At 43.7% G+C, this 21,183-nt stretch overlaps 1 protein-coding gene across 1 annotated transcript in view; it reads left to right on the forward strand.

Annotated features, from left to right (window-relative positions):
• Nucleotides 1-21,183, forward strand: part of LOC130431863 (calcium uptake protein 1, mitochondrial-like) — a 56,756-nt gene that overhangs the window by 14,064 nt on the left and 21,509 nt on the right. Inside the window, exons 4-5 of the mRNA XM_056761083.1 lie at nucleotides 1,712-1,874; nucleotides 18,243-18,286. Of these exons, the coding sequence (XP_056617061.1) occupies nucleotides 1,712-1,874; nucleotides 18,243-18,286 (207 nt within the window). The remainder of the gene's footprint in view (nucleotides 1-1,711; nucleotides 1,875-18,242; nucleotides 18,287-21,183) is intronic.

Below are 21,183 nucleotides of genomic sequence, written 5' to 3' on the forward strand. Positions count from 1 at the left end.
GTAATCTGAACAGCGTGTGAAGCATATTCTCTTTCCAGTTTTGACAATACACATTTGAGCTTCCCCCTCACATGTTTGCCTGAATAAGTTTTTTATCTTTGTTATAGCATCTTATAGCTACAGGCTATAGAGATTCACATACCCTAAAGATATAAATAAAAGCTTGATTTATACATTTTAGGTTTACAGATTTATTTAAACAGGATTACTGAGATTTCAGGTTTATTTCATCAGATTCAAGTATTTCCTACTTTCTACTGCTCGCAGGCCAAATGAGATTCTGGTGTGAAAATGACAATCACCTCCTGTAATGCATGAGAATCAACACAGCACTGTCGTTGCTCTACAGACGGTTTCATTATACACGTGCCCGCCTAGCCCCCAGCTAACTTTCTGTTTGTGTTTGGCTAGTGTCTAATAATATAACTATTTATATTTGATTTGATTTATGTTAATTTTCATTTGTATTATTATTTTACTGTTTGATAATTGTTTTAAATAAACGATTTGTTTTATTTAGTTGTATGTTCCTTTTATTAATTAAACAATTTGTTGAATGGGTGCTGTAGTTCGGTAACATTTAAAGAAACCATATGGCACATTGACATGTAGTGGTTGAGCTTGGTATCACAGTCTTAATTCATAACATAGGAGAAACAAGTTTAGCCAAGTAACGGTTCTTCTGGCTTTCTTTTTTGATATCAGAAATAATCTACAGGCACTCTATTGTTTGTTAATCTGTACCAGAAGTTTAGTAAACGTGGCGCTTGTGTGTGCATGACCTGAGTTCACAATACTGATTGACAATTGTCTTGTTTCACTGGAAGGCGGGACTTCCTTTGCTAGAGTGGCCATATTGAGGTTGCATTCCTCCCCATTTATTGTAAGGCAGTGGCGCATCTTGTTAATATGAATATCTTTGACCAATGCCACTGTAGTACACAGTGAATGATAATGACAGAAAAATGATTGACCTGTAACTTACTTTTACATTTACGCATTTGGAAGACGCTTTTATCCAAAGCGACTTACATTGCATTATCCTATAAATTCATACATAGGTATGTGCAATCTCCTTGGATCAAACCCACAACCTTGCGTTGTTAACACAATGCTCTTACCACTGAGCTACAGGAAAGCTTGATGTAACTCAGGTCAGTGTTTGATTGACAAATATAAATGTTATAACAGTCATTACCCATAACAAATGTTCAATATCCTAAACTTCAAATCATCTTCCAATTACAATCACTTCTGTCCTCTAATAGCCGAGCTGACAGTGAATTAGCATAGAAATTAATACAGTTTGCATAAACAGAAACACTCACAAATATGAGCATTTGCTAGACATGAAGCAGCTGCATGGATGCTGTGAACAATTGACTTAATGTTTCCAGGTCAATCCCTAACAGGAAGTTGGGGAGAATTGTATAAAGTAGATAAGCTAGTAGTCAACTGAACACACCAATTCAATATAATGTTCTTTTTCATATAGGAAAGAGCTTGGTTTTTTTAGAGGTCTATTGGATATACAGCTTTATTCCCAATGCTGTAATTTCATTTAGTCAGACCACATTGCTATTTGTAGATAAAGTAGCTCATTACTGTAAAACCTAAACTCATGCTACTGCCAAACTACCGTCACACTACTGAGAAATGTTGTTTGTTACAGGAGCTTCTTTGGTTAATTACTCCTCTGTGTGTTATTCAGGTGATGGAGTATGAGAACAGGATCAGAGCTTATTCCACTCCAGACAAGATATTTCGCTACTTCGCCACTCTGAAGATCATCCACGAGCACGGGGAGGTTGAAGTGTACATGACACCACAGGACTTTGTGCGCTCCATCACGCCCAATGAGAAACAGCCGGAGAGTGAGTATCAGCTCTGCTCTCTATCTCTCTATCACCAGGGTTAAGCATAAATAAGAAGTCACGTTCTATAAGTGTGAATATGTTTTGAATTGACCCAATGCTGCTTATGCTGATAGAAAGAGAAATTTATTGAATTGCAATTACCATCAATTTAACAGAATGAGTTTTCCGATAAATACACAAATTTACTGTGCATTAATGTTCTGTCTTTTTACCAGTAAGATACCTTTCACACTCCAAAAGATACCAGTCACACATAGCAAAATAACAAAAATCTTTGTGATATCTTTAACAGGAATTCTAAACATCTAAGCAGCTGCACCAGTGCTGGTGTTGGGTTATTATAGTGAACTAAAACTTAAATAAAAAACCTGTTAATTAAATAACATGCGTATCAGCCTTAAGATTATTTGATAACCTTAAACTGAAGGAAAGTTACATATGTTGCTTTAGCAATAAACTGAAGTATAAATTGAGACACTCAAATTATTAGCTGAAAACAAATAAAAGTTAAAATAACAATTAATTAAACTTGTATAGTAACATAAAAATAAACCACTAAATAGTTAAATCTTACAAGGACACATGATAATCGCTAAGATTAAGCTTACCATACTAACCATAATGAGCAAAATACAAATTAACAACAAAAATATTGAAAAAAACTGTGATCACTCTTCTCTGCAAAAAAAGCAAAAGATCACTTTGGATCTGAATATAAAAAAAAATATTTTTCATTTTTTGTCCATAAACAGTGCAAAGTCAACGCATCATGTTATGAGCGCAACCATGCCACTCTTTCACTCAATAACATGCAAAACAAGTAGGTTACAAATACATTGCAGAAATCATATGGCCCTAGATATCACACATACCTCAAGCAAACTTCTGCCATTCGGCCATTATTCAGGGATGGAAAATGACAGGCAGCCTCTAGTTCACCATTTAACAACCGAATACACAGAGATAAAACAATGCAAGTATCGATAACAGTATCATCCTACTGTATAGTTTTACTAGTCAGCGTGCTTACTATTCTGGAATATTGGTGAAATTCATGCTATTTTCGCTGTGTATGAAACTAATTTAATGACAAGACAAGGCAATGAAGCTGTTGTGGAAAACCAAATAAATCATATCTGTCACAGCAGAAATCCTTCTCGCATCCGCCATGTTGATTGTGTAAGGCACGCCCATCTCAAGTATCAAAATGATTTACCAACTTCCCAGTGGGAAACACGACATCATAGGGGGTTCAAGTGCAATTTTAACGCGAAAAGTCATATTTCCGATAATTCCAAAAGCCTGTGAAAGCACATTAAAATACTGGTGTTTTTGATAAGGTTGCGTTCACACATGATCTTTACCCATCCTTTAAAGGAGACATCATATGAAAACCCCACTTTTTCTCTGTTTAAGTTCTATATTCGGGCCCCACGTGCATCTAGCAACCCAGAAAACGTGTAAGAACCCAGTATGTTTGTTTTGGTGTGCCTTTCCCTGCAAGCATGTGAGAAATCAAGCCATTCAGATTTTGTTCCGGTTGTGATGTCCAAAGCAGATTTTATTATAATTAGGGATGAACGAGTACAGCATTATCTGTATCCGTATCTGTATCTGTCAACCATATGAATTATCTGTATTCGTATCTGTACTCGGACTGGGCGGGGCCTAACCCGGAAATGGGCGGGATTTAACCCGGAAGTGGGTCGGGTTGTCTTGATATGGGTGGGGCTTTAACCGGTATGTTATTTTAAGCATGCAATTGAAAGGGGTTGATCAGAAATTGTTATATTTATTGCTGATTATAAAACTATTTACATGACAGCATCAGCATTGAGCTTCAGATCAATGGTTTTGATCACGATAACAAACGAACTATATTCAGAACAAGTTTGGCAACAATGAATACAACACATGCGGTTGCAATTATGAAGTAAAATGTAATGAACAAGAGTTTTCATCTCAACATAACTTTATTTTTTTAACTTTTAATTAAAAACTGGTTAGAGCCAGCTGACGGTTTAAAAAAGAAAAATAAACTCCGACAGGCAGAGACGCAACGCGAGGCGCATTCTACCAAGCACCACGTCTGAACAAACCCCACGTTTACCAGAACTCTTCTCGTTAATAAGTAAGTACTACAAACCGAAATAAAAAACAAACCTGACGCTGAAGAAACCCTAAACGTTAACGGAAAAGACCCGCAAATCCTGAGTTACTGAGGGAGAGACAGATAGACAGAGCGCTGTTCTCTTCTCAGTGTTCTGTGTGTGAATGAGCAGAGCGGGACACAGTCAGCAACACAATGAGGATTTTTATTCAATCCGAGCACAGATATTGACTCGAATTACTCGTACTCGGCAAAAGTGCTTTATCCGTACCGGATACTCGTTTCAGCCGAGTATCCGGCTCAACTCTAATTATAATGTTACCACCCCTTAATCTACACAGTTCCACCCACCACGCTCCGCCATTGTTGTTTTCACAAGCGACAGTGCTGTATGTGACGCCATGGCTTATGTTCGTGGACAACATGCAATGAAGTCGCTGCACAGAGTACAATCCTAGGAGGAGACAGCAGTGGATTACTTTATTTTTAATGGAAATCCCTCAGAAACCATAAGTAAAAACCTGCTTGTTTGCTTTTTCAACCTGGGACAGCACAAGCAGGATTAGCTTCAAAGTTGTTTGTTCCTCAAGAGATCTCGAGACCGATTGAACGAGACAAAACTGCCGATGTAAGTAATATCTATCAACAGTCTGAATTGACATAAATGTACCTTATGTATAGGAGGTTAACGTTAGCATATGATAGCGAAGGGAGCCAAGTCAGTCACGGTCTAAATAGAACATTTGAAGCCAACTTACTGAATATAAATGCAGATGGACACTTGGAGTTTAATTGTCCATCCAACCATCCATCCATTTTCTACCGCTTATCCGGGGCCGGGTCGCGGGGGCAGCAGTCTAAGGAGGGATGCCCAGACTTCCCTCTCCCTAGACACTTCCTCCAGCTCTTCCGGGGGGACACCGAGGCGTTCCCAGGCCAGCCGGGAGACATAGTCCCTCCAGCGTGTCCTAGGTCTTCCCCGGGGTCTTCTCCCGGTGGGACATGCCCAGAACACCTTCCCGGGAAGACGTCCAGGGGACATCCGGAAAAGATGCCCGAGCCACCTCAGCTGGCCCCTCTCGATGTGGAGGAGCAGCGGATCTACTCTGAAATCCTCCCGAGTAATCGAGCTTCTCACCCTTTCTCGAAGGGATCGCCCAGCCACCCTGCGGAGAAAGCTCATTTCGGCCACCTGTATCCGGGATCTTGTCCTTTCGGTCATGACCCACAGCTCATGACCATAGGTGAGAGAAGGAACGTAGATTGACCGGTAAATCGAGAGCTTCTCCTTGCGGCTCAGCTCCTTCTTCACCACGACAGACCGGTACAGCGACTGCATTACTGCAGAAGCTGCACCAATCCGTCTGTCAATCTCCCTTTCTATCCTTCCCTCACTCGTGAACAATACCCCCAGAGGAACTCTCCACCTACCTGAAGTGAGCAAGCCACCCTTTTCCGACTGAGAACCATGGCCTCAGATTTGGGGGTGCTGATTCTCATCCCAGCCGCTTCACACTCGGCTGCAAACCGTCCCAGTGCATGCTGAAGGTCCTGGTCTGATGGGGCCAGCACGATGACATCATCCGCAAAGAGCAGAGATGAAATCGTGTGGTCCCCAAACCCGACGCCCTCCGGCCCCTGGCTGCGCCTAGAAATTCTGTCCATAAAGATTATGAACAGAACCGGCGACAAAGGGCAGCCCTGCCGGAGTCCAACATGCACCGAAACAAGTCTGACTTACTGCCGGCAATGCGAACCAAGCTCCTGCTCCGGTTGTACAGGGACCGGATAGCCCTTAGCAAAGGGTCCCGAATCCCATATTCCCGGAGCACCCTCCACATGATGCCGCGAGGGACACAGTCGAATATCTTCTCCAAATCCACAAAACACATGTGGATTGTATGGGCAAACTCCCATGAACCCTCCAGCACCCTGGAGAGGGTATAGAGCTGATCCAGTGTTCCACGACCGGGACGGAAACCACACTGTTCCTCCTGAATCCGAGGTTCTACCATCGGCCGGATTCTCCTCTCCAGTACCCTGGCATAGACTTTCCCGGGGAGGCTGAGAAGTGTGATCCTCGATAGTTGGACCTTCTTAAAAAGAGGGACCACCACCCCGGTCTGCCAGTCCAAGGGCACTGTCCCCGACCACCACGCGATTCTGCAGAGGCTTGTCAGCCAAGACATTCCCACAACATCCAGAGACTTGAGGTACTCAGGGCGGATCTCATCCTGCCCTGCCAAGTTTAATTGTATGAATGTTAATACATTATGTGCATTAATATATTTAGCTGCGGCAAGCTGTTTGTTTTGCTAATGATCAGGGGTGAACACTGCAGGTTAGTTTCGTTTTAAACATCTCTAATCATTCGTGCTTAGGCTGAAAAATCATTCACAGCTTACTAGTTATGCTTTCACGTTGTGTGTGTAATGTTATAACTTTATAATGACTTTATTCCGCTGAGATCTGCTGTTGCGCAATCTGTGTATTTTAGGCAAGCATACACACACAACTTGAGAGCTGTTTGCTATGACAGATTTTTTTGTCACCGGACGAATGATTTGAGACATTTAAGACGAAACTAACCACAGAGGAATTCAGTAAACATAATTTTGCTAAACCATTGTGTGACGGGCAGAAAGCACAACAGACACAGTACTGTAATTTTACACGTCCCGGAGGGAGATTTATTGAAAGTGACAAACGTGAATTTGGTGAAGCAGGTGAACAAAAGGGAATTAGCTCCTATCTCCGTCCGTGGTGTGGTCCGTGGAAGTCCCGTGCGTGCAGAGTGATCCGTGAGTGGGCAATCGTGCAAGAGAGTCTGCTCGTCTTCAGCCGCTGGATTCTGTAGCAAAGAAACATGCACACGGTTAGTCATCAAGAGGTTCTCAGGATAACAAGTCCCCCTTTCTTCCTGTTCCTCTGCTGCTTATAAAGCGTGCCCTTGATGCACCTCAGCTGCTGACGACGTGCAACAGGTATGGCGTAATTGCTTGGTTTCCATGACGACGCTGATTGGCCCTTAGCCTGCTCGTCACACTCCCCCCCCCCTAAGCGTCGACCTGGTACCCCTTCTCCTCCTATGAGGGTCCCAAGGGTTTTGGGGGGAGAATGTCCCTGACCTTACCACCAAACCTGACCACATCCTAGACAATCCATCTGCATTTCCGTGTGAGGCCCCCGCCCGGTGTTGGATTTCAAAATGGAAGTCCTGGAGCGCAAGGAACCATCTGGTCACTCGAGCATTCGTATCCTTGGCCTTGGACATCCACACCAACGGTGCATGATCAGTGACAAACGTAAACTTTCGGCCTAGCAGGTGGTACCTCAGCTCCAGGACTGCCCACTTAATAGCGAGGGCCTCCTTTTCAACGGTAGCATACCGAGTCTCTGCGGGAGTAAGCTTCCTGCTTATATACACTACTGGATGCTCCTCACCATCCTTGGTCTGTGAGAGGACGGCTCCTATTCCAGTATCAGAGGCATCCGTCTGCAAGGTGAAGGGGGAGCCGAAGTCCGGTGCATGCAGAACTGGTGAGGACGATAGCGCTTGCTTCAGGGTCTGGAATGAACTTTCCGCCTCTTTGGTCCATTGTACTTTCTCCGGCTGCCCCTTTTTGGTAAGGTCGGTCAGGGAACTGGCTATAGTAGAGAAAGCAGGGATGAAGCATCGATAGTAGCCCGCCAACCCAAGGAAGGCACGTACCTGGGTCTTCGTCGTGGGCCTGGGTGCCTTCTGGACGGCCTCTACTTTCTTGGGTTGAGGTTGGATCATTCCGCGTCCAACTCGAAATCCAAGATACTGTGCCTCGGCTAGACCCAGGTGACACTTCCTTGGGTTTGCGGTCAGCCCCGCTCGTCTAAGCTCCAGCAAGACCTTCCGGAGCCTCAATAAGTGTTCCTCCCAACACCCCGAATGGATGACCAGGTCATCAATGTACGCAGCAGCGTATTCTTGATGGGGCCGCAGCAAAATATCCATCATTCTTTGGAACGTGGCAGGTGCCCCGTGTAGCCCAAACGGCAGCACTGTGTACTGCCAGTGACCTGACGGAGTGCTAAAGGCCGTCTTTTCCCTTGACTCTGGTGACAAGGGCACCTGCCAATAGCCCTTGGTAAGATCTAATGTGGATATAAAGCGCGCTTTACCCAAACGGTCCAGCAGTTCATCCACCCGGGGCATAGGATAGCTATCAAAACTGGAAACCTCATTGAGGCGCCGGAAGTCATTGCAGAACCGGAGTGACCCGTCGGGCTTTGGGACCATGACAATGGGGCTAGACCACGGGCTACACGACGGTTCAATCACCTTCAGTTCTTTCATCCTGGTCACTTCCTCCTCAATAGCCAGCCGACGAGCTTCTGGGATTCGATAGGGCCGCTGCCTGACGAGTACTCCTGGAGGTGTTCGTACCTCGTGTTGAATGACATGGGTCTGCCCGGGCCGTTCCTGAAACACATCTGAGAACTGACGTACCAGGGTATTCAGCTCGGTCTTTTGTGTGGGAGACAGCTGTTCTCCCATGTGTACCACCGGGGCCTCTGTCGCTGCGAAGGCGGCCATCTGGGGGGGCGGAGCAATCCATCTTTTAAGGAGGTTTATGTGGTACAGCTGTTCTTCTTTTCTTCGTCCCGGCTGACGGACCCGGTATGTGACCGGCCCCACCTTCTCCAGGATGGTGCATGGTCCTCTCCAGGATGCTAGGAACTTGGAAGTTGATGTAGGGGTCAGAATAAGCACTCGATCTCCGGGTTGGAATTCTCTGGGTTGGGCGGGCCGGTCATATAACCTTTTCTGGGCGCGCTGGGCCTCTACGAGGTGCTCCCTTACGAGGGGCATCACCCGGTCGATTCGATCCCTCATGTGTTGGACGTGCTCGATCACGCTTCTGTGTGGGGCTGGCTGTTGTTCCCAAGCATCTCTAGCTACGTCTAACAACCCTCGTGGCTGCCGACCGAACAACAGTTCAAACGGGGTGAAACCTGTTGATGCCTGGGGTACCTCTCTGACCCCAAACAGGACATACGGGAGCATTAGGTCCCAGTCGCGCCCATCCTCTGCCACCACTCGCCGCAGCATCCTCTTCAATGTTTGGTTAAACCTTTCCACCAGGCCATCCGTCTGGGGGTGGTACACTGACGTGCGGAGATGTTTTACCTTCAAGAGGTGACAGAGGTCAGCCATCATGAACGGTGTCCCCGTTCATGAACGGTGTCCCCTGGTCCGTCAAAATTTCAGACGGGATTCCCACTCGGCTAAACAGCATGAACATTTCCTTCGCGATGGCCTTAGTTGTAGCTTTCCGGAGGGGTACAGCTTCTGGATACCGGGTGGCATAATCTACTATCACCAGGATATGTTCATGGCCACGGGCAGACCTCGGCAGTGGCCCCACCAAATCCAGACCAATCCGTGAGAAGGGTACCTCTATGATGGGTAATGGGATGAGAGGGCTGGGGGGGGGTCGGTGTGGGGACGTCTTTTGGCATGTCGGACAACTTTGGCAAAACCTCTTCACTTCTGTTTCCAGTCCAGGCCAATGGAAACGGTTGCGTATGCGCTGGGCAGTGTTGGTGGCGCCTAAGTGTCCTGCCATCGGATGCACATGTGCTAACTCCATGATGATGCCAGTCTTGCTCTTTGGTACCACCAGTAAGGTTTTCTCCTCCCCCCGTCTCTGGGCGACACAGTACAACAGACCCTTGTCAATTCTGAAATATGGGGTCGGATGAGGAGCCGGGATCCGTATTTCCTCATCTACCACTCGTACCTGGTTCCAGCAGTGTCGGAGTCGGTCATCTTCTCTTTGTTCTTTCCCAAATGATCCTCCTTCCGTTATACCTTTAAACAGATCAACAAATGGGTTAGAGGGCGGAGGTCCCGACTCACCTCCTGGGTTACTTCCGGACTCGGTCTCGGTCTCGGTGCACGTCGACGTTGGGGATAACTAGGTTTCCTGGGGCCGGGTTGCACCGCCATAGCGAGGAGCTGGTCGAATCCTGGCCAATCTCTGCCTAGCAACACCTGGACCGGTAAGTCCTTGATGACTCCCACCTCTATCGGCCATGATCCAGGTTTGGCGGCGATCTCGACTAGGCAACTCCAGACGTCTCGGGTCTCCCCGTGGACACAGGTTATGGGTAGCCAAGAGGTCTTCTCTTTCTCTGGGGGTAGGACGTCGGCGCGGAGTAGAGTCACCTAGCTGCCAGAATCGAGGACGGCTTTCATCGATTTCCCATCGACCCGCACCATCCGTTCCGGAGCCCCGGAAGGAAACTTTTGGTGTGCACTACACCCTGCTAACCAGGCCCTTGGTGCTGGAGACGGCGCCTCGGTGGGCATGGGCTCATCCTGTGGAGTAGGGGCTGGGGGTCTGTTGCCGGGCCGTGAGGTACCCTCCTGCAGTCGCCATTCCTGAACCCCCCTCCGGGGTGTGCCTACCGCTCTCTCTCCTCCATCCCGGGCAAGCGTTGCATCCGCCAATTCCACGGCCTCGACCAGGTCTCTGAGGGAGCTGGGATTCCGCATGCCTACGGATCGCCTGAAACGGCGTGGCAGGGCTCGCAGCAGCCGGTCTATGATGATTTTTTCAGCCACCTGTGCTGCCGTAGGTTCCTCCGCCATCAGCCAGAGGTTCCCCAATCGTGCTAACTGCGCTGCTTGGATCCGGACTGGACGGCGCTCATCATACGCCCATTGATGAAATTGTTGAGCGGCTGCTATTGGTGATAAACCCACCCGGGCAAGGATTTCAGCCTTCAGACTTTCGTAGTCGTCATTCTGTGGCGGCTGGAGAGCATAGTAGGCCTGCTGGGCTTCTCCCGTCAGGAAGGGTGCCAGGATCCGTGCCCACTCACGCTTATCCCAGGCTTCCCGCGTTGCTATCACTTCAAAGGTATGTAGGAAAGCGTCCACGCTGTCCAGCTCCGTCAGCTTGGTCAAATGGCGGTGGGCGGTACCTCTGGCTTCCGGGAGCGGAATTTGGGACGAGGCGCTAGTCATGGCTTCGAGAATTTGTTCCAATCTCTCCTGTCGGTGACTCATCTGCTCGGATACCTGCATCTGTCGGGCAGATATTTCCGTGAGGCGCCGGATAAGCTCTTCCATCTCACTGGTTGCTGTCTCCCGTAGACAAAATGGAGAGAGAGAGAGAGATTTTCCTGAGGACAAATATCAGATGAAATTAACAGCTGTGCTGTGCTATGCCCGCATTCTCCACCAACTGTGACGGGCAGAAAGCACAACAGACACAGTACTGTAATTTTACACGTCCCGGAGGGAGATTTATTGAAAGTGACAAACGTGAATTTGGTGAAGCAGGTGAACAAAAGGGAATTAGCTCCTATCTCCGTCCGTGGTGTGGTCCGTGGAAGTCCCGTGCGTGCAGAGTGATCCGTGAGTGGGCAATCGTGCAAGAGAGTCTGCTCGTCTTCAGCCGCTGGATTCTGTAGCAAAGAAACATGCACACGGTTAGTCATCAAGAGGTTCTCAGGATAACAAGTCCCCCTTTCTTCCTGTTCCTCTGCTGCTTATAAAGCGTGCCCTTGATGCACCTCAGCTGCTGACGACGTGCAACAGGTATGGCGTAATTGCTTGGTTTCCATGACGACGCTGATTGGCCCTTAGCCTGCTCGTCACAATTGCCATAGCAATACTACGGGTATGTTGAAAAGCCGGACAGAAGAGGGGTGGGGTGCGCTGTAACTCATTATCATTTAAAGACACATGCACAAAAGCGGGTTACTGTGAGCAGAGCTGTTTTTGACGAGGCACCAGGGTTTTGTTTACATACAGTTGTGTTCAAAATTATTCAACCCCCAATGCTGTAAATGGTTTTAGGGAATTTAGTGTACATTTGTAATTGTATTCAGAATGAAATCCTACAAGGACTTCTTAAGGAACCATATGCAACTAAAATGACATCAATTAGTTTTGTAATACAGTAGTAAATGTTTATTTTGTGAATTCTTCATTGACATAATTATTCAACCCCTTAAAGACTACCACTCTGAAGAACAGATGTTCAATGAAGTGTTTTCAATCAGGTATTGAAAACACCTGTGGATATCAGGGAGCAACAATAAAGCCCAATAAGCACCAATTAGGCAGCTTTAAAATGACTGTGATACTCAGCTCCTTCTAGACATTTACTGGTGTGGTTACAAACATGGTGAGGTCAAGAGAATGGTCCAGGAAGACAAGAGAACAGGTGATTACACTTCACAGGAAGGGCAATGGCTATAAGAAGATTGCAAAGATGTTAAACATACCAAGAGACACCATAGGAAGCATCATTCGCAAATTCAAGGAAAAGGGCACTGTTGAAACGCTGTCTGGTCGTGGCAGAAAGAAGATGCTGACTTCGACTGCTGTGCGCTACCTGAAGCGTAGAGTGGAGAAAAGTCCCCGTGTGACTGCTGAGGAACTGAGAAAAGATTTGTCAGATGTGGGTACTGAAGTTTCTGCTCAGACAATACGGCGCACCCTGCGTAATGAAGGACTCCATGCCAGAACTCCCAGGCGCACCCCCTTGCTGTCTCCAAAGAATAAGAAGAGTCGACTGCAGTATGCCAAAAGTCATGTGGACAAACCACAGAAGTTTTGGGATAGTGTTCTGTGGACTGATGAATCAAAATTAGAACTGTTTGGGCCCATGGATCAACGCTATGTTTGGAGGAGGAAGAACAAGGAAAGAACACCTTGCCTACTGTGAAGCATGGCGGGGGTCAATCATGCTTTGGGGCGGTTTTGCTTCTGCAGGTACTGGGAAGCTTCAGCGTGTGCAAGGTACCATGAATTCTCTTCAGTACCAGGAGATATTGGATGACAATCTGATGCAGTCCGTCACAAACCTGAGGCTTGAAAGACGTTGGACCTTTCAACAGGACAATGATCCCAAGCATACCACCAAGTCCACTAGAGCATGGTTACAGATCGGAGGCTGGAACATTTTGAAATGGCCATCGCAGTCACCAGACTTAAATCCGATTGAGAACCTCTGGTGGGACTTAAAGAAAGCAGTTGCAGTGCGCAAGCCTAAGAATGTGACTGAACTGGAGGCTTTTGCCCATGATGAATGGGCGAAGATACCCGTAGATCGCTGCAAGACACTTGTGTCAAGCTATGCTTCACGTTTAAAAGCTGTTATAACTATAAAAGGATGTTGTACTAAGTACTAAGATTGAATGTCACTTGGGGGTTGAATAAAACTGATAATGATGTGAGCTCAGAAAAGACATTTGAGGTTATTTCATTATAAATGTTATGTTATATTTGTCTGACCTACACGTGCCTCTTTGATTTAATTGTAAGCAGGATGACTGAATGATCATAATCAATGTCAAACCGACCAAAACAATCAATTTCAGTGGGGGTTGAATAATTTTGAACACAACTGTAGCCATTGAGTTTTTTTAAGCTAAATATGTTCCAGACATTTCATGAATACCCTAATAAATCATACCAACTTGTTGAAAGTGGTTGTATGAGGAGACCTTTAAATAATTATCTGCTTGTTTTTTACTCCTGTACAAAGCACATTTTTCTAAAGTAGACATGTTTTCCAAATAAGTTCAATGCTTAACTACCAAACAGATTTAGATTTTCTCGTATGGCATAGGATTCTCAGTTCAGTTCTGATTGGCACACAACCCTGTATCTAACACACACTCATAAACACAAACACATATCAGTTCCTGCTGGGCCTTGTTTCTATATCTGTAAATAGCTGCGAGCTTGGCACGCACATAAATACACTCATAGCCACTGGCCTCTAGCTCTAGCTGAATGACTTCTGAGTCTGTGAGTCCGTTCCTGTGTGCGTTTAAGCCGTGATATGTGATTACTGTACGTCATGTGTCTAACACATTAGGCCGTGTTCACACTTGACTTCTTCTTTAAAGCTACTAACGTCTGTTTTACATTATAATCCTATGGAGTAAACAATGTTTTCAAAAAAGTTCAGAACGCTTTTTTAAACGCCAGCTCAGAGTTTCTTTTGAGGTTGAAAAAGTTCAACTCCAAGCACCTTTTTCACAGCTAACCAATGACAAAGACCTGTCGTTTCCGTAACAACATGCGAGGAACGTGATTGGTCGAGAAGGCTCAAGCTAAAAAAAATAACGGTGGCCGAAACGCCAGTTGGAGCATAGTTTTGTGTAAATGTACATTTCATTTTCAACTTCTGATTGCATTTCCAGCGAGAAATTAGTAGAGAAAGTAGTCTCTAATTATGTGATTGGTAATTGCAAAGACGCTCTCTGTATATAATTCAAATAGACTTCCGTTATGCTGCCTATGAAGCCTGTCTTTCTAAGCTGCCATCGTGGACAAATGCTATCTGTGAACATTGCCGGCTGCTATTTGTAACCACAATGCTGAAAGCGTTTTTTTGAACTAAAAAAGTGCCATTGTCAACTTTTTATTGTCAAAAAAGAAGTCAAGTGTGAACACGGCCTTAGTGAAGAATCATGTTCAGCTACAGACAGGTGCCGCTGTCATATGAAATTCAAGCTCTTGTTACAATTTTATCCTCCTTTAAACCCTTGGCATGATATATGATATGATAATATACTCTATTGTAAGACGACTCTGAAATTTCCCTTGCATGACAAAACCGTCGACATCTACAGAAACATAAACATACACCAAACAATCTTAACAGTACATTACCATACATAAACAACATGTACCAAACCTTCACACCATCACAAATTTTTCCATTACAGTCACATCTTAAAAATTAGATTTTTGCTTGGATATCTTGTTCAACTCAACCAAACATATTTCTTGGTATACAAATGAGTGTTTAAGCCTCAGTTTGTTGAACCTGGGAATTCTGTATATTTAGACATTGCGTTGGTTAAAGGAAGGTTTTGTCTAAATCCATTAAATCCACTGGGGCAGTGATTCAGAAAAGCAGCTGTTGTATGTTTAGAGATGATGGTAGTAAAATTGTGAAAGCATACACGCTTTAAGTTCAATTTTGCACAAGTACCCACTAAATAGTGTTTTAAATAGTGCATTTTAATAATTTACATGATGAACTTGATAACGCACATCAATAAGGTAACACATTTTTGTATGAATTACACAACTGTGTGAATAACACAAGTACAGAAAAGAGCTTTTGCTGGTCCTGTAATATCATTTCTGTAGACAGATCATTAAAGTTTGAAGGGTACAAACTTCCTTTTGGTGTGTCCTTTGAGGAAGCGCCTGGAACAACATTACTATCAACCAATCGTTTTCATTTTTGTTTAGATGAAGATTTAAAGTCAATGCTTTGATTGGTTGGGGAAATCACCTTGTGCTGTGGTTTTCTGTAATGCTGTAAATTTAGATTTGCCATTAGCACAAGCGCTGTCAGGAAGACCATGTAAAGAAAAATGGACGCTATTACAGCACAGTGGATATTAGAAAAGACCCACTAAATAAGGACTTTGGGGGCGTATTTTTACTAGAATCGCACAATGTTCTGGCATATCCTTCTTTTTAATAAGGAACTCTTATCTTCTTTTGTTGAAGTCTAAATAAAGGAATAGTGGAGATGACCGGCTGTGAATACATACTGCCCACCTCAGCACACCTGAGATCTATCCTGAGCCCTTTCAACAAAGCAAATACGATATATGCACACGGGACGGTGACGTACTTCCGCTAAAATCGCTGCCAGCTAGGTCACTTCCGCTCTTGTAGCCCTAAGGGGATTTTCACCAAGTGATAAGGATGTGTTTAGTAAGAAAACTTATCAAATTCGGCGAACCGACTGCACTACGGGTGAGCATTGTTAAGTGCCTCTGTGATCATGGCTCTAGTAAGTGCAAAAGTTCACTTCGCTTTTTTCTTATTTGTTCATGTACCTTGAAACAGACAGCCTGAAGTGCTTCTCTTTTTTGGTTGTCTATGTATGGCGAAGTGTTTGAATAATTAGACTCACGTTGTTGACCGTAATCCTATGTGCATCCTGAAGAGAAACACCATTGTTCCCTATGGCGCCGGATGTAACAGAAGTGGCATAGATTTAAGCGGAAGGACGTAATCGCTCCGTGTGCATATACCTCATTGGTGGCAGATTTACATGAATATTTACGATTGTATTCATATGTTTTTGCTTCACCTCGGTGCGGTTGTGTTTAGTGAAGGGCATAGGGTTGATCCGTCATACTTGCTTTTTCTGAATGATTTACATAGTTTGAAGTAATACCAAATTGACACCTAATGAAAACCTGTCTCTCTAGTCAGTCTCCCCTTATCTGTCATTTTACCTGCCTTATATTGTGTGTTATTTTTTGCTTTTAAAAACTTTAAACTTTAAATTGCTAAAGCTCAAAGTGTATTGATTTGATTATGAGAAAACGCACATACTGAGAAAATGTACCCTGAATTCACTTTTAGTCACTTTGGATAAAAGCATCTGCAGAATATGAATGATCTTATTTCTCCATAACGCAATAGTTCAACTTGACAAATGGGCTCATCTTTTCCTTACAATGAAATGTACAAGTGTACTGCGAATAGAGACTTGGATGTCAAGATTTATAATGATTAAAAAGCACCATAAACACATTTAAAAAATGACCCTTGTTACTCATGCACTATTATGCAGCAAGTATTTCATCATTATATGCTTTAAAATGAATAACAAACGTTTGGAGACTACACAAAGATGATAAATAGTACTCTCTCAGAGTTTGTGTATTGGACTGCAGACACGAAGTGAGTTCAGCAAAAACTGAGTAGAAAATGGCATGAGTTGGATGCCAATTCATGGGCTCTCGTCCTAGCCGAATGGCTTTATAAGACTTTACTGGCTGGTTGAGCTTGAATAAAGAGTTCTTCTGTATTCTTCATTGGCCTCTGGGTGACAAACTCAAACAATAGTGAATAAATAATTGTTTTCTGAAGGAGCTTTTAGGCTATATGAGGTGTGCAGTAACATGGGAATTTTCATAAATTCATCACAAAGCACTGCTGTGGTTTAAAGAATACCACTTACTGTTGTTTAGATGTGTTGTGTCATTCATTTGTAGTATCATTCATTGTAGGAACACAGTATCTTCACTGTTATTTTGAAGAAATTAGGCTTTTAATTTTGCATTTGTGGATGGGATGGCAGGACACACACAGCTTGCTACCAAGGCCTGTGATGGCAGTTAAATAACTTTAAAGAGTCTGGCTTCCCTTTAGGGAGAAAGAGAAGGGAAGTGAACATAAAATTTATTATTCATCTAGCTGCGAGGAAAGCTGTTCCATAATTCATCCTCGTTTCAGCGGCAGAATTGGAGAGATACGCTCGGCTCAAAAGCAGTTCATGTCACGTGAAGTGGAAAGTGGGAGTCAGCCTGACTCTTCTATCTGATTGTCCAAACCAGTGTTTCTGGAAAATGTCTCCAAATTTATTTTCATTACCTCATTCTTAGTACATGAAAAGTATTGTTTTTATTTTTCCTAACTTAATGTATTTCAATTATGCTATGAGCATTAGCATGAAGCTACCAGTAAGCTGTTTTTGAATTTCATATTCTGAACCCATATACCAGCTATTTTAAGAATCTAGTTAGGGGTCAACGTGCCCTTCAATCTTTTAGAAACTAAAGAGGAAAGTACAGAGCGAATCTGACCGCAGATCAGACACAGATTCCGTTCGGCTTAATTCAGCCCACTGACCCTTAATATTAAACTAAGCCCTCTGTTGTTAGACAAGATTAATGTTGGAACGACTGGATGCTCAATGATTCTGGCATTTATTTGGGCACTCTCTAAAATGGAAATGAGGGTGTAATAGCTTATATTAATCACTCGAACACGTCAGTAATGGCCTAGTTCCTGTAAGGACGTCTAAATGCTAAAGTCACAAGTGAGATGCATTCACAAATAGGCCTATTTATGTGTGATAAAAAACTCTGATTCAAAACTTTACGCAGATCGTCATTTAAGACATCATAAATGCAAACCTAAGGCAAATGTTCCCAGTTTTCATCTTTATTTGACAGAATTTCAAGGCAGCATGAAATGTTTTTCTGTTGTTGAGATGGCAATCCCATAATGCATAGTGACTGGATCGATAAAAAAATTCATCCAGGGTGGCGTGAGAGAAAAGTCAATTGTGAATGTTATTAAATATTTGATTGTTAGTAAAGTATTTTTGTTTGTTAGCCATTGTGTTTGACCTTCTCTCTCTCTCTCTCTCTCTCTCTCTCTCACTCTCTCTCTCTCTCTCTCTCTCTCCCTCTCTCCATCCTCACAGACCTTGGTCTGGATCAGTTTGTGGTGAAACGCTATGATGGAAAGGTAAGCACTGAGATGTGGGCGAGTGAGTGGGAATGAATTTTACTCTGCCATTGTGCAGCTCGATAGAATGACGCAGGATGGAGCCATTTGTTGTTATTCAGTCATCATAAAGTCTCTCTCCACAGAATCTCGTCCACTGTAGATTCTTCTGAGCTCATTTTAAGACGTTCTCTCTTTTACAGTTGATCAGGAAAACTCTTTGTGCTCTTAAACGGTTTTGCAAATGACCTCATCAGGGACAGCTGTCCTTTTGTGTTCTGTATTTTCTGTCATGTGCCAACTCTTGCCTTGCAGTATCATCTCTGCTCTTTGTTCTTAACATGTCTCTAGGTTACCGTTTTAAAATACTCCCCCGCCGGGGGGATCTTTAAACATGTCTGTCCTTGCTTCACTAAACTTTTTTTTTTCCATTTCCATTTTAAAATATGTGGCTTTTTGAATGGCAGATGACAGCTTGCAGTTTCTGCCGATATTTATAGCCATTGTTTATGTTTTTTTTTTTGCAATTAAAGGGATACTTCACCCAAAAATGTAATTCCTCTCATCATTTACTCGCATTCGAGTTGTTACAACTCTTTATAATTATCTTTGTTCTTATGAATACAGAGAAATATATTTGGAAGAATGCTTATAACAAGACAGATTTTGCCCCCATTGACTCCCATTGTAGAAAAAATTACTCTATCATTTTTATTATTCTGTTGAACACAAAAGAAAATATTTTGAAGAATGTAGGGAAGCCAACAGTTCTGGGGCACTTTTGACTACCATTGTACTTTTTACTACTATGTTAGTCAATGGGGGGCAAAATCTATCTGGTTATAAGCATTCTTCCAAATATCTTTCTCTGTGTGGATCAGAACAAAGACATTTATACAGATTTGGAACTCGAACGTGAGAAAATGATGACAGAATTTACAATTTTGAGTGAACCTACAGTTTTCTACCCCTGTGTTTTAGCTGAGGTCTCAAAGACCCCAAGTTTCTCAGAGACCCCAGTTAAACGGAGATCTGTTTTTAGAATGGAAGTTCATGCAGATCAGATGCTGTCAGCCGGATATTTCAAATGATCCTTGTGCATGTAAAGTAGAAGTCTTCTCTGGTCCAAAGATCTTCACCTGACCCAAAATGAACACTTTTTACCCGAACCCGATGTGCATACATTTTTTTTTAAAGAAAGACCCGATTCGAGACAGCCCAGTAAAGTATGACCCGGGTCCGACCCAGCTGGACCCGAATGTAAACGTCTTTGATGTATGTGTGTCTGCAGCCCCCTCACTCACTAGCCTGACCATTCGAGGTATAGGTTACAGAAACATATCCCAGTGGCCTGCTAACCAGTTCGGCTCGCTGCTCCATTTAATGTCATTTCATTTACGCTTAGTAGTGTTTGGATTTCAGAATTCGTCTTTCAGTTGGAACCAGTGGATATGAAAAAAGTCAATAAAAATGAAACTGACAGGTCAATAAATTGTTGCTCCTCTTGATGGAATCGGCAACTCTGGCAAATGGTGTAACAGAAAACTCAAAACAGTATGACGCAGCTTGATCCAGTTTTCTTGATTGACAGGTCTGGCTCACGTAAATTAGTCTACCATCCAGCCACATGATGTCGCAAGAGGAGGTTGGCAATGGCAACTGCACGCACACACCAGGGACGCACTTTTTATGGATGGGCCGGTTTGGGTCTTCTCGGGTCTTTTCAGCAAAAACATATTTATTTTAAATTACCCGAGACACAAAGACACTGATATTATACCCGACCAGGGTCCGAGGCACCCGTGAATCTTTTAAATCTGAACCCGCCAGTTCTTGGGTCGGACCTCGGGTTTTCGGATCTAAGTGGACCCGTGAAGACCTCTAATATAAAGTACAGGTGTACCTTGAACATATGACTGATCTTTGTATTAGGTTGGTCACCTAATCTGTGTTTGTGCTGTTTCTACACACTTTATGGGACTATTTAATACATTAATAGGAATGAGTTGGTTGAACACACCACACCGTAAATCAGCCTCTGGCCAGAAGCTGAAACATTCTTCAGTTTCTCAGGGTTAAAATCCAACAGCTAATCGAACCAGGTAAAAAAGATTTGGTGGTTTAATACATTCAGGGTTGGACACTTGCTCCAAAATAACGCCAAATGACGCGGAACTGCACAAATGTATTGTTTCCAACAAGTCCTGCCAGAGCGCCATTGGTTGAGCCAGAAGTTAGATTTTGGCGAAAAATGTACTTTAATTGAGTGAAATATTAGAAATATAATTGGCTGCTCGCTGAAAAAAATGTATTTGTATGTAAGAGGCTTTTTGCCTACTTCCCCAGTAGTCACCCTACAGTGCCTATCTGAATGTAGCACTACATTCGAGGGTTGGGCGGTATAATGGTACACACCTTAGCGTCAATTTGTGGCTGTGGCTAACTCGCGTGCATCGCTTTGCATTTTTGACCAAGTGAGATGCTTCACGTGAGGAAACCAGACAGATTGAGTGCACAGATAACAATATCCTGAGCTTATTTTTACACAATATCTGTGGTACTGTGATTTTGATTATTACCGTTAAATTTCTCGTAACATGAAACAGATTCTTAGTCATAGCGCCCAACCCTTACTACATCCTTTGTGTTATTTCCCCATTAAATCCTCCATGTTGTGTGATATACACCCTCTCCCGCTTTCAATTTTCCTTCTAGTTTATTTACACTTCTCTGTTTGTTTTATCTGAAGGTTCTCAGCCAGAAGGATGTGGAAAACATTTCTATATTTCTCCTTTTCTATTCCATCTGATTTTGCTCTTGGATTACTCTACAGTATACTGTCTCCCGGCAGGACTGTTGGGACCATCTTAACCGTTCTCTCTTCTTCCTCGTCGCCATTAGCCACTAAAGTCTAGATT

The sequence above is a fragment of the Triplophysa dalaica genome, chromosome 11 (assembly GCF_015846415.1).
Source record: "Triplophysa dalaica isolate WHDGS20190420 chromosome 11, ASM1584641v1, whole genome shotgun sequence".
NCBI classification, from domain to species: Eukaryota; Metazoa; Chordata; class Actinopteri; order Cypriniformes; family Nemacheilidae; genus Triplophysa; species Triplophysa dalaica.